This window comes from Plecotus auritus (genome assembly GCF_963455305.1).
Source record: "Plecotus auritus genome assembly, chromosome: 1".
Lineage (NCBI taxonomy): Eukaryota > Metazoa > Chordata > Mammalia > Chiroptera > Vespertilionidae > Plecotus > Plecotus auritus.
The window spans coordinates 95,156,986-95,173,595 of record NC_137770.1 but is presented as its reverse complement, the minus strand read 5'-3'; the positions used below and the strand labels follow the sequence as shown (position 1 = coordinate 95,173,595).

The 16,610-nt window shown below is 41.7% G+C and overlaps 1 protein-coding gene across 1 annotated transcript in view; it reads left to right on the top strand.

Moving 5' to 3' along the window:
• Positions 1-15,265, top strand: part of SNX6 (sorting nexin 6) — a 65,979-nt gene extending 50,714 nt beyond the window's left edge. The window contains exons 12-14 of the mRNA XM_080682545.1: positions 9,804-9,963; positions 10,043-10,128; positions 13,530-15,265. Of these exons, the coding sequence (XP_080538671.1) occupies positions 9,804-9,963; positions 10,043-10,128; positions 13,530-13,583 (300 nt within the window). The 3' untranslated portion in view covers positions 13,584-15,265. The remainder of the gene's footprint in view (positions 1-9,803; positions 9,964-10,042; positions 10,129-13,529) is intronic.
• The last annotated feature ends 1,345 nt before the right edge of the window (positions 15,266-16,610 follow it).

The window sequence follows — 16,610 nt, the reverse complement described above, 5'->3', positions numbered from 1 at the left end:
GAAAAAATATTCTAGGGTGATGATTTTTAAAAAAATGTAAAATTGTAAGAATTAAAAAAAAAAAAAAAACACTACAATTGCATATCACCATACTCCTTAATTAGAATGACTAAAATGGAAAAATTCTGACAAAAATTATAGCAACTGGCCCTGGCCGTGTGGGTCAGTTAGTTGGGGGTCATCCTGTACAATGAAGGGCTGCTGGTTCAATTCGGATTCCCGGTGTGGGGCATGCAGGCGGCAGCTGATCAGTGTTGGGCTTTCACATTGATATTTCTCTCTTCTCCCTTCCTCTCTCTCTAAATATCAATAAACTATTTTTTAAAATTATAGCAACTGGAACTTTCATACACAGTGGAAATATGATGCAATACTTTGGAAAAGTATAACAGTTTCTTTAAAACTTAAGCATAGACTACCCTATGATCCAATAATTTCAGTTTAGGTATTTTAAAGCATATGTCCCCACAGATGTTCATATCTGCTTTATTTGTAATAGCTGAAAACTGGCAGCAACAACCCAAATGTCCACCAACAGGTGAGTGGATAAATAAATTGTGGTATAGCCAGCCATACAGTGGAATGTTACTCAGCATTAAAAAGCAATGAACGTCTCATTCAAGCAACAACATGGATGAATTTAAAAAGATGGTGAAAGAAGCCAAACAATAGAGAACGTAGTTTATACTAGAGTTCACTCTCAGTGTTGCACGTTCTGTTGGTTTTAACAAATGTGTGATGACATGTATTCACCGTATGAGTGTCATCCGGAATAGTTTCACCACCCTAAAAATCCTCCGTGCTCCACCTCTTCATCCTCCTTCCTCCTAACCCCTGTTGGTCTTTATACTTGTCACCATAGTTCTGCCTTTTCCAGAATGTCATATAGTTGGGCCTTTTCAGACTGGCTTTTCCCACTTAGTAATATGCATGTAAGTTTCCTCTATGTCTTTTCATAGCTTCATAATTCATTTCCTTTTAGCACTGAGTAATAATCCGTTGTCTGGATTACCAAGTTTATTTGTCCATTGACCTACTGAAGGACATCATGGTTGCTTCCAAGTTTTGGCAATTATGAATAAAGCTGCTATAAACATTCATGTGCAGGCTTTTGGGTGGACATATGTTTTTAACTCTTTTGAGTAAATACCAAGGAACACAATTGCTAGATCATATGGAAAGAGTGTGTTTAGTTCTGCCAAACCATTTTCCAAAGTAGCTGTTCTATTTTGCATTTCTGAGAGTTGCTGTTGCTTCTCATCCTTACTGGCACTGGGAGTTGTCAATGTGGGTTTTGGCCATTCTAAAAGGTGTGTGATGGTATCTCATTGTTCCAATTTGTATTTTCCTGATGACAAGTGATGTGAAGCATATTTTCACATACTTATTTGACATCTATGTATCTTCTTTGGTGAAGTGTCTATTTTTAAAATTGCCCTTTGGCCAATTTTTAAATTGAATTCATTTTCTATTGTTGAATCATAAGAGTTCTTTGTATATTTTAGGTAGCAGTCCTTTATCAGATATGTCTTTTGTAAATATTTTATCTTAGTCTGTGGCTTGTCTTCTCATCCTCTTGACAGTGTCTTTTGCATAGCAGAAACTTTTTTTATCCTCACCCAAGGATATGTTTTTATTGATTTTTAGAGAGAGAGAGGAAGGCAAAGAGAGAGAAACATCAATCAGTTGTCAACTGGGGATCAAACCTGCACCTTTTTGGTGTACGGGATGAAACTCCAAGCAACTGAGCCACTCGGCCAGGGCTGCATAGCAGAAAATTTTAATTTTAAAGAACTCCACCTTAACAATTATTTCTTTCATAGATCATGCCTTGGGTGATCACCAAACCCAAGATCATCTGGATTTTCTCCTACACTATCTTCTAGGTGTTTTGTAGTTTTACCTTTTACATGTAGGTCTATGATCTACTTTAATTTTTGTAAAGGGTGTAAGGTCTGTGTGTATGAATTTATTTCTTTGCATGTGAATGTCCAGTTTTCCCAGCACCATGCTGAAAAAGTGGATTTTTCTACACTGTATTGCCTTTGCTCCTTTATCCAAGATCAGTTGACTATAGGTCTAGCGCTGAGCTTTATTTTGTTCTATGGATCTATTTATCTTTTATTTTCCACCAGTACCACACTGTTTAGATTATTGTAGCTTTATAGTGTAAGAAATAAGGCGAGCCCTAACCGGTTTGGCTCAGTGGATAGAGCGTCGGCCTGCGGACTGAAAAGTCCCAGGTTCAATTCCGGTCAAGGGCATGTACCTTGGTTGCGGGCACATCCCCAGTAGGAGGTGTGCAGGAGGCAGCTGATCGATGTTTCTTTCTCATCGATGTTTCTAACTCTCTATCCCTCTCCCTTCCTCTCTGTAAAAAATCAATAAAATATATTTAAAAAAAAAAAAAAGGAATAAGGCGAGACTCCAAATTCAGGGGTCCTGGTAGAACACAGAACATATTGGGGAACCAGGCAGCAAGGCAGATATCTTTACTTCTACGTACAAGGGTGCACAGCACATGGTCTAGAAGCACGTGCACACTGAGCAGGCGTCTGCTCGGCTTTTTAATCCTGATGCACATGACCTGTCCCTCACTCTTGAGTGGAGCTCAGGTGTTGTAGTGTAACCCCCATCTTACAAAGGACACCACAAGAAAAGGTCCAATTATGGAGTCATTTATTAAAAGCCGGCGGCATACGAGGGAGCAAAAGTGCTCCAGACCTCGCAGCCCTGAACAGCTTGCCACAGCTGGCTTATATTGGCAGAATATCACAAAAGTATTGATTACATCTTTGGGTCTGGAATGAGGAACCTGTTTCGCGAAAAGCATTTTTACAGAAGCAGAATATGAGCAACTTAGTTATCTAAAGTATCTACAAATCACTGAATCAACAGAAATGCATTATCTGGGACCACCTGGACAATTTAGAATAATTGTGCTGTCCAGATTCTGGGACCACTGAGTCAACTGAAACTCAGTTATCTGTAGCTACTGAGACAATTTAGGATCACTATCTGTCCTGGGTCCCAGAGGAATGTGCTTCGGTGACCAGTGAGATCACAATCAATGGGATATTCAAACCACCATCAATGGAGTTTTCAATCATACATAAGTTCAGAAAATCAAAATAACTTTTAAATGAGTACAGAACCCAAAACAGCAAGGTTAAAATATTAAACAGTGCTGAAACCGGTTTGGCTCAGTGGATAGAGCGTTGGCTTGCGGACTGAAAGGTCCCGGGTTCGATTCCGGTCAAGGGCATGTACCTTGGTTGCGGGCACATCCCCTGTGGGAGGTGTGCAGGAGGCAGCTGATCGATGTTTCTCTCTCATCGATGTTTCTAGCTCTCTATCCCTCTCCCTTCCTCTCTGTAAAATATCAATAAAATATATTTTAAAATATATATATATATATATATATATATATATATATATATATATATATATAAAACAGCAATTTTTACCCAAGTATGGTTGCTACCATACTTCACAGGCACACAGTCTTTCACGATTGGCTAATTTGAAGGGAGGAATTGGCCTTTGCCATTTCAAGATGGCGGCCCCCAGGGGAGCTGCAAGTCGTGTGGCCAACACGAGGGTTGTCTAAACTATTCTTTGACAGAAAAAATTACTTGTTTATTCTCACAATAGTAAGGCTTCAATTTCAAGTAATGTCGGTCCTCAGAGTTTGTTCTTCTCCTTTAATATTGCATTGGTTATTCTGTGTCTTTTGCCTCTTCACATAAACTTTAGGATCATTTTCTTGATAACTACAAAAAAAAAGTTTTCAGCTTTTACAAATAAAGCTGATTTGAATCTATAGCTCAAGTGGGAAAGAATTGATTTTGACAATATTGAGTCTCCCTATCCGTCAACATGGAATATCTCTGCATTTACTTAGTTCTTTGATTTCTTTTATCAGTTTTTTTAGTTTTTCTCCTACAGGTTTTGTATATATTTTGTTAGATCGATACCTAAGTATTTTATTTCGTGGCGTGCTAATGGTATTTTTAATTTCAAATTTTACTTGTTCATTGCTGGTATATAAGATAGCAGTTGACTTTTGTTTATTAATGTTGTATCCTACAACCTTATTATTTATATTTATTAGTTCAGGAGGGGTTTTTTATGTGTTTTTTTCTTTTATCAGATTTCTACATAAACAGTCATCTATTTATTTCTTCCAAATCTGTATACTTCTTATTTTCTTTTCTGATTACATTAGCTAGGACTCCAAGTTCGATATTGAGAAGGAGTGGTAATACTGGACATCCTTGTGTTGTTCCTAATATTAGTAGGAAAGCTTATAATTTCTCACCATTAAATCTGATATTAGTTGTAGGTTTTTAGCAGATGTTTTTATCAAGTTGAGGATGTTCCTTCTGTTCCTAGTTTGCTGAGACAGTCAATTGATTGTTGACAAGGGTGCTAAGATAGTTTAGTGGAGAAAAGAAAAGACTTTGCCCTCGCCTGTTTGGATAGAGCGTCGGCTTGTGGACTCAAGGGTCCTGGGTTCGATTCCAGTCAAGGGCACATGCCTGGGTTGCGAGCTCGGTCCGACGTGCAGGCGCAACCAATCAATGATTCTGTCATCATTGATGTTTCTATCTCTTGTCTTCCTCTCCCTTCCTCTCTGAAACCAATAAAAAATTTTTTTTTTTTTTTTAAGAGCCATGACCGGTTTGGCTCAGTGGATAGAGCATCGGCCTGCGGACTGAACAGTCCCAGGTTCATTTCTGGTCAAGGGCATGTACCTTGGTTGCGGGCACATCCCCGGTAGGAGGTGGCTGATAGATGTTTCTCTCTCATTGATGTTTCTACCTCTCTATCCCTCTCCCTTCCTCTCTGTAAAAAAATCAATAAAATATATTTTTTTAAAAAAGAAAGAAAAGACTTCAACAAATGATATTGGACAACTGAATAGTCACATGAGAAAGAATAAAGTTGGACCCCTTCTTCACATCACATATAAAAATGCACTCAAAATGGCCCTGGCCGAATATTTCACAGACCTAGAAAGAACTCTCCAAAAATTCATCTGTAATAAAAAAAGACCCCAAATAACCACAGCGATCCTGATAAAGAAGAACAAAGTAGATGGGATCTCAATACCAGATTTCAAGCTGTACTACAAAGCCACTGTTCTCAAAACAGCCTGGTACTGGCACAAGAACAGACATATAGATCAATGGAATAGAATAGAGAATCCAGATATCGACCCAAACCACTGTGCTCAATTAATATTTGACAAAGGAGGCATGAACATACAATGGAGTCAAGACAGTCTCTTCAATAAATGGTGTTGGGAAAATTGGACGGATACATGCAAAAAAAAAATGAAACTAGACCACCAACTTACACCATACACAAAAATTAACTCAAAATGGATATAGGACTTAAACATAAGATGGGAAACCATAAAAATACTAGAGGAATCCACAGGCAACAAAATCTCAGACATATGCTGAAGCAATTTCTTCACCGATACCGCTCCTAGGGCAATGGAAGCTTAAGAGAAAATAAACAAATGGGACTACATCAAAATAAAAAGCTTTTGCACAGCAAAAGAAACCATCAACAAAACAACAAGAGAGCCCACTGCATGGGGGAACATATTTGCAAATGTTATCACTGATAAAGGTTTAATCTCCAACATATACAGGGAACTTATACAGCTTAATAAAAGGAAGATAAATGATCCAATAAAAAAATGGGCAACGGACCTAAAAAGAATCTTTTCAGAAGAAGACAGAGGAAGGCCAAGAGACATATGAAAACATGCTCAAAGTCACTAATTATCCGAGAGATGCAAATCAAAATGACAATGTGGTACCATCTCACACCTGTCAGAATGGCAACCATCAACAAATCAAACGACAAGTGCTGGTGAGGATGCAGAGAAAAAGGAACCCTCATGCACTGCTGATGGGAATGCAGACTGGTGCAGCCACTGTGGAGAACAGTATGGAGTTTCCTCAAAAAACTAAAAATGGAGCTCCCATTTGACCCAGTAATCCCACTTCTAGGATTATATCCCAAGAAACTAGAAACACCATCAGAAAGGATATACGCACCCCTATGTTCATAGCAGCACAATTCACCATAGCTAAGATTTGGAAACAGCCTAAATGCCTATCAGTAGATGAGTTGATTAGAAAACTGTGGTACATCTACACAATGGAATACTATGCTGCTATAAAAAAGAAGGAATTCTTACCATTTGCAACAGCATGAATGGACCTGGAGAACATTATGTTAAGTGAAAGAAGCCAGGCAATGAAAGAAAAATATCACATGATCTCACTCATTTATGGAAAATAAAGAACATTATAACCTGATGAATAAAAGATAGATAAAGCACCGAACAGACTGTCAAATTACAGTGGGAAGGCTGGGGAGTGTTGGGGAGGGAGGGAAATAGATCAACCAAAAGGACTTGTATGCATGCATATAAGCACACCAATGGACACAAGACACTGGGGGAGTGGGATGAGGGCATGTGACAGGGGGTAGGGGAGGCTGGGGGAAGGTCAATGGGGGGGAAAAAGGATATATATGTACTAATGTATGTAATAAAAAAAAATGGCCCTGGCCAATGTGGCTCACTTGGTTGGAACATTGTCCTGTGCAGTCAAGGTGCATGGAGGAGGCAACCAATCCATGTTGATCCATGTTTCTCACCTCAGTGTCTGTCTGTCTCTCTCCCTCTCTCACTCTCCCTTTCCTTTCTCTAAAATCAATAAAGAAAACATATCCTCAGGTGGGAATTAAATATCCTCTTACCTAATAATACACAAACATGTATATTGACCGTACCGCCGCTATGCCCATAGCCAATCAGAGTGAGTATGCAAATTAACCCAACAAAGATGGAGGTTAATTTGCATACATAGGCGCCCAGCGCCTGGGTCACTCCTAGGAAGGGCCTGAGCCAGGGGGCTCCTGGGCTGGGCCAAGCCTGCGATCAGAGCCTAGGGGGCAGGGGTGAAGCCGGTGATCGGAGGGAGCTGGGGGCCTCTTGCCCAGGCCTAAAGCTCTAGCCAGAGGCTTTAGGCCTAGGCAGGGTCGGAGCCGGAGATTGGAGGGAGCTGGGGAACCCCTGCCCAGGCCCCAAGGCTTTAGGTTTGGGCAGGGGTGGAGCTGGCGATCAGAGGGAGCTGGGGGTCCTCTGCCCAAGCCTAAAGCTTTGGCCAGAGGCTTTAGGCCTGGGCAGGGCCCATCCCGTGATTGGTGTGAACTACAGAGGAAACACCTTTTCTGACCGCTCATTGGCTAAGCTCCCTGTATGCCACTGGTAATATTCTTGGTAACTTGGGTATAAGAATCCAAAAAGGTGATCTAGGGTTTTTCCACCACACTCCTGGAGAAAAAAACGAAGGTCCACTGTGGAGGGCTAAGAAATGTCTTATCCTGCCCTAGCCGGTTTGGCTCAGTGGATAATGCCTAGGCTTGCCGACCGCAGGGTCCGGGTTCGATTCTGATCAAGGGCATGTACCTAGGTTGCAGGCTGGGGCCCAGGTCAGGGCTCATGCAGGAGGCAACCAATCAAAGTGTTCCTCTCACTTTGATGTTTCTCTCTGTCTTTCCCTTTCTCTTCCACATTCTCTAAAAATCAATGGAAACATATCCTCAGGTGAGGATAAAAAATTTAAAAAAAGAAAGAAATGTCATATCCTATGAAAGACACATCTTGAAAATACCTAAAGAAAGTTGTCATTTTTTCATGGTGAAGGGACTGGAGTCCGTGTAGATGAAAACACCATGGTGGCTGTGGTGACTGGCAGTGGCTGCAGCAGCGGGGTGATGGGCCTTTCCCTGATCAGCCCGGTCGCCTCCCACAAAGGGAGGACAGACTGCGGCTTGGGCCCGCTCCCCATGGGGAACGGTCCTAAGCCATCAGTAGGACATCCCCTGAGGGCTCCCAGTATGTGAGAGGGGTCAGGCTGGGCTGAGGGACCCCCACCCCCACCCCCAGTGCACGAATTTCGTACACCAGGCCCCTAATATATAATAAAAGGCTAATATGCAAATCAACCAAACGGTGGAACAACCAGTCACTATGACATGTACTGACCACCAGGGGCAGACGCTCAATGCAGGAGCTGCCCCTGGTGGTCAGTGCACTTCCACAGGGGAAGCACCGCTCAGCCAGAAGCCAGGCTCATGGCTGGTGAGCACAGCGGCAGTGGCAGGAGCCTCTCCCACCTCCGCGGCAGCGCTAAGGAACCATCAGTTGGACATCCCCCCAAGGGCTCCCAGACTGCAAGAGGGCGCAGGCCGGGCTGAGGGACCACCACCCCCCCCCCAAGTGCGTGAATTTCGTGCACTGGGCCTCTAGTATATATATAATCTATATAAAACCCTAATATGCAAATTGACCGAATGGTGGAACTGCCAGTCAATATGACATGCACTGACCACCAGGGAGCAGACGCTCAACACAAGCTGCCTCCAGCCCACAGGCCCCAATCAGCGGCAGCGGGGGATGGGGCCGGCAAGTGGGCGGTGCCAGGCCAGCCAAGGCAGGTGCAAATGGGGGCCCCTGATCGCCCCACCAGTTGCTCTGCAGAGGGAGGTGGCCAGTGGTGGTGGCAGGGGGCGGGGCCAGCGAGCAGGTGGTGCCAGGCCAAGCTGGGAACGAGTGGGGACCCTGATCACCCCACCAGTCGCCCCACAGATCAGCCCTGATCACCGGCCAGGCCTAGGTACCCTACCCATGCACAAATTTCATGCACCGGACCTCTAGTTTACCAATAAAAAGGAAAGTACTGATTCATGCTGTAACACAGATGAATTTGAAACATGCAAAGTTTAAAAAGCCATACGAAAGTCCATCCAGTGTGGCTCAGTGGTTGAATGTCAACCTATGAACCAGGAGATCACTGTTCAATTCCTGGTCAGGGCACACGCTCAGGTTTTCAGCTCCATCCGCAGTAGGGGCCATGCAGGAGGCAGCCGATCAATGATTCTCTCTAATCATTGAAGTTTCTCTCTCCTTCTCCCTTCCTCTCTATGAAATCAGTAAAAACATACTTTAAAAAAAAAAGCTATACACAAAAGGCCACATATTATATGATTTCATTTTTTAATAACATGTCCAGAATAGACAGATTTGTAGAGACAGAAACCATTGATGGTTGGAGTGGGGGTTGAGAATGGAGAGTTACTATTAGTGGATATGGGGTTTCTTTTGGGGGTGACAACAAATATTCTAACATTGATTTTAATGATGGTTCAGCAACTCTGTGAGCATCCTAAAAACCATTGTATTGTGCATCTGAATGAGTGAGCTATGTGGTATATGAATTATGTCTCACTAAAGCTATTATTTAAAAAAATACAAGATTAGCTGGCATGTGGTATTCACTGTATAAGTGTTATCTCTGAGGACGATTAGGTGGCGGTGGTGGAGGTGGTTGAGTGTAGCTACTAGAAATGTGAAGCATCTATTATTGTAAAGCATTCTGTTTTTTGTTTTTTTTCTTTTTATTTTTTTTTTTAATTTTACTGTTTAAGGTTTTACAAATAGTAGTACATATGTCTCTCTCTTTTTTTTTTTTTTTTTTTTTTTGTCCCCACTCACCTCCCCCTGGCCTCCCCTACCCCCTGGCACTTGCCCTCGTCCCCCCACCTCTAGTGTCTTGCGTCTGTTGGTTGTGCTTATATGCATGCATACAAGTCCTTCGGTTGATCTCTATCCCCCTAACCCTCCCCTACCTTATCGCTGTAGTTTGACAGTCTGTTCAATGCTTCTTTGCCTCTGTCTATTTTTGTCCAACAGTTTGCATTATGTTTTATAGGATCTCCTCTATCGAAGATCTAGGTCACTAGTGGATTATGAAAATGCTAATAAAGCACTGGATAAAGCAAGAGCCAAAAATAAAGATGTTTTACAGGCAGAAACATCCCAACAATTATGTTGTCAGAAATTTGAAAAAATATCAGAGTCTGCAAAACAAGGTACTATTACATTATCCTTTAATAAGGTATGTTTTACACTAGTATGTAAATAAAATACCCTAATTTCTTTTGTTCACAGAACTTATAGATTTTAAGACAAGAAGAGTTGCAGCATTCAGAAAAAACTTAGTGGAACTGGCAGAGTTGGAACTGAAGCATGCAAAGGTAATATCATAAAGGGATAACAGTTTCAGGAGCTTATAATTTACAAAGGAGTCAGTTATAAAACTGATTCCAAAGCATACTGTAAGAACTATTACTAAATTGAAATTAAATTTTCCAAGTTTATTTCACTCCTTTAAAATATTTGGTTTTAGTAATATCCTCTTACAGAGTTTTTTACAGCTCTTAAATTCTTTCTTGTAGTTAATATAAAGCTTAGCACAAACCTTACAGTAAATTTTAAAAGAGAATCCTAGAATTGAGAGAGATTTCTTTTTTTTTTTTTAACATATTTTATTGATATTTTACAGAAAGGAAGGGAGAGGGATAGAGAGCCAGAAACATCGATGAGAGAGAAACATCGATCAGCTGCCTCCCGCACACCTCCCACTGGGGATGTGCCCGCAACCAAGGGACATGCCCTTGACCGGAATCAAACCCGGGACCCTTCAGTCCGCAGGCCGACGCTCTATCCACTGAGCCAAACCGGTTTTGGCGAGAGAGAGAGATTTCTTAAGTGATGTCATTCAAACAAAAATAATATCTATAATGACTTTGGTGGTCAGCTCTGCAAGACTCTGGTATCTAATATGGAAACCAGTACCTTTTTTTTTTTTACTAGCTGTTTAAAAAATAAATCTTTTGCCTGGCTGGTTTGGCTCAGTGGATAGAGCATCAGCCTGCAGACTGAAGGGTCCCAGGTTCGATTCTGGTCAAGGGCACATGCCAGGGTTGCTGGCTCGGTCCCCAGTGTTTTCCATGACTTTGATATTAATATGATTCTCTCTCATCATTGATGTTTCTATCTCTCTCTCCCTCTCCCTTCCTCTCTGAAATCAGTAAAAATTAAAATATATATTTTTTTAAAAAAATAATAAATCTTTCTGCCTGGCCACCAGTTTTTCTCAGTGGTTAGAGCATTAGCCCTGAGACTGAAGGGTCGGGTTTGATTCCCAGTCAAGGGTATGTACCTGGGTCGCAGGTTCCATCCCCAGCTCTGGTAGGGGTGTGTTCAGGAGGCAACCAATCGATGTCTCTCTCTCTCCCTCTCTCTCTCCCTCTTCCTGTCTCTCTCCCTCTCTCTCTCCCCTTCCCGCTCCCCCTCCCTCCCTCTCTTCCACTCTTTCTAAAAAATCAATGGGGGAAAAAATAAATAAAAAGTAAATGGAAAAAATATCCTTGGGTAAGGATTAACAAACAAAATAATCTTTCTAAATATATACAAATACCACTTGAAAAAAATTTTTAATATATTTTTATTGATTTCAGAGAAGAAGAAGGAGGAGAGAGAGAGAAACATCAGTGAGGAGAATCATTGATTGGCTGCCTTCTGCATTCACCCCTACCAGGGATCAAACCCACAACCTAGGCATGGAACTGGTGACCTTTCTGTGCAAGGATGACACTCAACCAACTGAGCCACACCGGCCAGGGCTGTTTTCATTGATTTTAGAGGGAGAGACAGAAAGAGAGAGAGGAATATGCATTGGTTGCCTTCCATACACATTCTGACCAGGGATCGAACCTGCAACCTGGGTACATGCCCTGACTGGTAGCGATGCCCTAAACACCAAACCACACTGGCCAGGGCCCATCGGTAAGAACTAGTAAGTGTACAGTTCAGTCGTGTTGAGTATGTTCACAGTGTGCAACACATCTCTAGAATTCTTTATTTACCGAGCATTTAATTTTTACAATGTAAGTGCAGGCTACAGTTATAGCTGTTAGAGTTTAGCTTGCTAGTTTTAGCCCAGAGCACTCGTTTCTTTAAAAATATGGCTTTGGTCATAAAGAATTTTCTATTAAACTAATTATTCCTACAAAGTGGTGGACATTTCTAATCTGTATGAACTTCCCTTTTATATCTTCATCTAAATTTTAATGTAAAAGATTGATCCAGCACCAAAGGAATCAACATTTGTTAATCTAATTATGAAAGTACGTGGCACCAAGAAAGGCTGATTTCTGTTGTTAATCCTCACCCGAGGATAATTTTCCATTGATTTTAGGGAGAGCGGAAGAGAGAGGGAAAGACAGAGAGAAACATTGATGTGAGAGAGACACATCGATTGGTAGCCTCCCACGCGTCCCTCATCGCTCAGTCACCACTATCCAGTGTGGTAGCCACTGGCCTCATGCGGCTATCAAACACTTGAGATGTGGGTAGTGCAAATGAGGAACTGAGTTTTTATTATGTTTTTGTTTGGGGGGTTTTTTTGTGTTGTTTTTTTTACTTTTTTAAATATTGATTTTTAGAGAGGGGAGAGAGAGAGAGAGAAGCACCAATGTGAGAGTGAAACATTGATCAGCTGCCTCCTGTACAACCCCTACCAGAGATCAAGCCCGCCACCTGAGCATGTGTCCTGACTGGTACTCGAACCCCACAACCTTTCAGTTCATGGGGCAGCGCCCAACCAACTGAGCCATACCGGCCTGTGCATGTTTACTTTTAACCAACAGAAATGTAAATTTTACATAGCTGCACGTAGCTAATGGCTACAGCATTGGCATCTTAGCATCATACAGTTTTTGGCATCTAATCGTGATTTTTCCCTGACTTTGATATTAACATGATGGTTGCCAAGTGGTCATTTTCTAATTTCATCATTCTTTATACATTTCGGTTGACTTTCTACTTGAAGGAAGGGGTTTCTTTCACCCCCGTTTTATATATTATGTAACATAAATATTGGGGCAAAAGTAGGCTTCCATTTGTTCGTATGGAAAATGATACAAGGATTATAAGTAATAATAGTATCAGGATAAACTGTTCTTCACACACTCACAACTGTAAACCTACTTTTGCCTCACCCTGTACTTAAGTTTGTCTTTACACATCTCCAGATTTGGATGGCAGTGTATGTGCTTTACAAATGGGTACTTAGGTATGAATTTCCTACTTTTACTGTAATCTTACCATTTTTATCAAAACTGCAATAGTTAGAGTGGACGGTACATCCCTTGGCCCCTTACAAATGGGTACTTAGGTGTGAACTTCATACAATACTTTTGTCTGAAATCTTACCATTTTTATCAAAACTGCTATATATATATATCTATGCGAGTTTATTTGTTAATGGCTATAGGAACCTATCTTATAGCCAGAAAGTGTTCAGTAGTTTAACCTGGACACAAAGGGCATATTTCGCCCTCATTCAAATGTGCCAGATCACAGCATTAATACTGGTCTAGCTGGAAGTTTACTAAAGAATGTAGTATGTGGGAAATGTTGTTCGTGAAACAAATTCTATAATTTTATGTCTATTTGTGTATAATAAGTAGCTGTTTCCAAAATTCCTGTGTTGTAACAAATTAAAAGCTGGGCGATTTTTCATACTTTATATTTTGAATGAGACTCTCCCAAACTATTTGAACTTTATACTTGACTCTCCCTTCCTGTTTAGGGCAACCTACAGTTGCTGCAGAACTGCCTGGCTGTGTTAAATGGAGACACATAAGCCACACTCCACCGTCGGGGTTAAAAAGGGCTGCCTTCCTTCAGATTTTATGTTTGTTTTCTTCATGATCTTCGGCATTTACTGCTCACTGGAAACAAAAGGAACAGCTGACAAAGCGCACCTACTCACCTCTTTTCTGAGAAACCCTGGAGCGGTGCGGCCCAGGGCACTGCCAGCCCGGCGGGGGCCGTGGTGGGCGCTGCCCCCCCTCCCCCCGCACCCGCACTGCGGCTCCCCGGGGCAGTAGTTGCTGCTCCTGCGCTCCTCCTCTTCAAAAGCCCAAAGTTCAGTCCTTTTCTAAAGTAGCCTCTATAACTCTCTTTATTTTATGAATGGTATTCCTTATGGCTGCCAATCTTACTTACCTTTAAGTAATTTCTGAAGTTTAACCCTTTCCAAATATATTCTTCAAACAAGATAAAGATTGCCACCACCTTTTTTTGAATTTTGTTTTTAAGGAAATGTATGCCACCTTAGTTCATTTATGTATCCTGGTAAAACATCTTAATCAGACTTATTTTTAATTAATGAATATTTCTTAGAAGTTTTGGGACAGACTTTATGTAATCTTTCTAAGTATGATTTCTGAAGAAAAGCAAATGCATTAGTATGTTTGCCTTAAACTTGTAGACTAAACCAACTATTGTCAAATAAACGGTGATAACAGTGATGGTTTTTAACTCTGGTCATTGCATCACTCTAAAAGCTGGGGTAGCTCTACTGAATCTACTCCTCTATCATGCCTTACAGAGCAGTTCTTCGTTCTCCTTCTTTCCTTTAGAGTGACAGAGTGAACCAAGTTCCCCCATCCCTTGACAAAACCATGGACCGCTGCTGTGCTTCTGGCACTTCATAGAAGATGGAATTGGGCAGAGGCCGGTTAGAGACAACTGTTTCTAAAATCCAGGAGCCGAGAATATGGCCTGCTATGGTTTCCTGGATTCCATCCCTAGCTCACCAATGAACCACATGACATATGCCATTGAGCCGGTAGTTGGTAGTCATGCCAGTGTACAGATTGGTATGGAGAGAGAGAGAGAGAAGTCTGCTATAGGGAACAACTCGTGCTGGTGGAAAAGAAACAGAAATACGTGGAATAAAGTTTGGGTGCCATAAAGGCTACTAATTGTCAGTAGTTACAAACATACTGGCCTTTCTAATGTGGGTGAACATTATGCCATGCCTATTTAAGATTAGGTTGAGTGGTTGGCTTTTCCCACTGTCTTCTTCTGAGTTTTCTCCCATTTGGAAACCACAGGCATTTGGGTTGGTCACCGCTCGGATGGGTTCTGAAGAAGGCCCGGCCTGCGCCTCAAGCCTCGTCCGCATGATTCGGCTTCCTCCACAGCCTCGCTGCTGTGCTGGTGAAGATTTCTCTCGTCACTCTGCATTTGAACTGTTGATTGTTTTGCTGACTGAGAGCTCTGTGTGCTTTGTCCTTCATGTCACCTTCACTGGTGGAAATATGTCCATGCAGTGCTCACCAAGCGGGTGAATGTGGGATGGAGAGCCCTAGTTTCAGGATTCGGTGGGGCTCCTTCACGGGGTGCCCTTGCGGCCCCAGGCAGGTTCACTTGACCTCTCTCTCTGCCTCAGTGTTTCTACTACACAAGACATATTGACCTACCTCACAGGGGTGTTGTGAGGATTAATAAATGTTGGTACAGCGCTTTGGAAATGTGAAGATGCTCTCTGTAAATGCCAAGAAATAGCAAGGACAGCAAAAAGCTATACATACCCAACAGTTGATCTGTTTGTACCACAGTGGCCTTTGGGGGGAGGCGTTAGAGTGGATGGTACATCCCTTGGCTTCTTACATTTGTAGAGTACTTGGGGGTGGGGGTAGGCTGGAAGCAGCAGTGTGGGGGCAGGGGATGGAGGGTTGCTTAATATAGAAATGATTTGACTACCACGCTTTGCAAGGGTCTTCTCACAAACAAATCCTACAATTTAGGTAAAGAATATGTTACACCCTGAGGGCATACAAAGGAAAGATTCTACTTTTCATCTCCAGAACAAACATTTGTTATCCTTGTTTTACGGATCTCTTTCTCTCACCTTCAGTAGCGGACTTACATAGACCAAACTAGGAATCCTTTAGCTATTCAACCGTTATTTGGGGGTTTTACTTTTATTTTTGCAGGTATTTTACCACACTAAGTAAAAAAGTTTTAGACTATATTGTACATGAAGTTTACAGAGGAGATTTTTATTTTCCCCTGACTTACATTTACTAAAAGGAGAAAAAACAAGTCAGACTTGAAAACATACTTTAGCCCTGACTGGGCAGGTCAGTTGGTTAGAGTGTTGCCCTGATAAGTAAGGCTGTGGGTTCGATCCCCGTTCAGAGCACATACATGAATCAATCAACAAATGTGTAAATAAGTGGAACAACATATCCATGTTTCTCTCTCTCTCTCTCTCTCTCTCTCTCTCTCTCTCTCTCTCATTCTCTCAATAAAGAAACAAAGAAAAATAATCATTTAAAATCAAGAGAGCCGAAACCAGTTTGACTCAGTGGATAGAGCGTCAGCCTGCGGACTGAGAGGTCCCAGGTTCGATTCCGGTCAAGGGCATGTACCTTGGTTGCGGGCACGTACCCAGTAGGGGGTGTGCAGGAGGCAGCTGATCGATGTTTCTCTCTCATCGATGTTTCTAACTCTCTATCCCTCTCCCTTCGTCTCTGTAAAAATATCAATAAAATATATTAAAAAAATAAAATCAAGAGATAAATCACCATTGACAATCTTAAGTCTAACAACTTTAAAGAGATGGCTTTTTGTTAAAGTTAATTTAAAAAACAATCAAAAATAAAGTTACCTTAGCAGCTTGAGCTTCCCTTTTTTTTAAATATATATATTTTTTTTTATGATTTTAGAGAGGAAAGGAGAAAGAGAAACATCAATGATGAGAGAATCATTGATAGGCTGCCTCCTACAAGCCCCCTATGGGGACCAAGCCCGAAACCTGGGCATGTGCCCGTGACCAGACTTGAACCCAGGACCTTTCAGTCTGCAGGCTGACGCT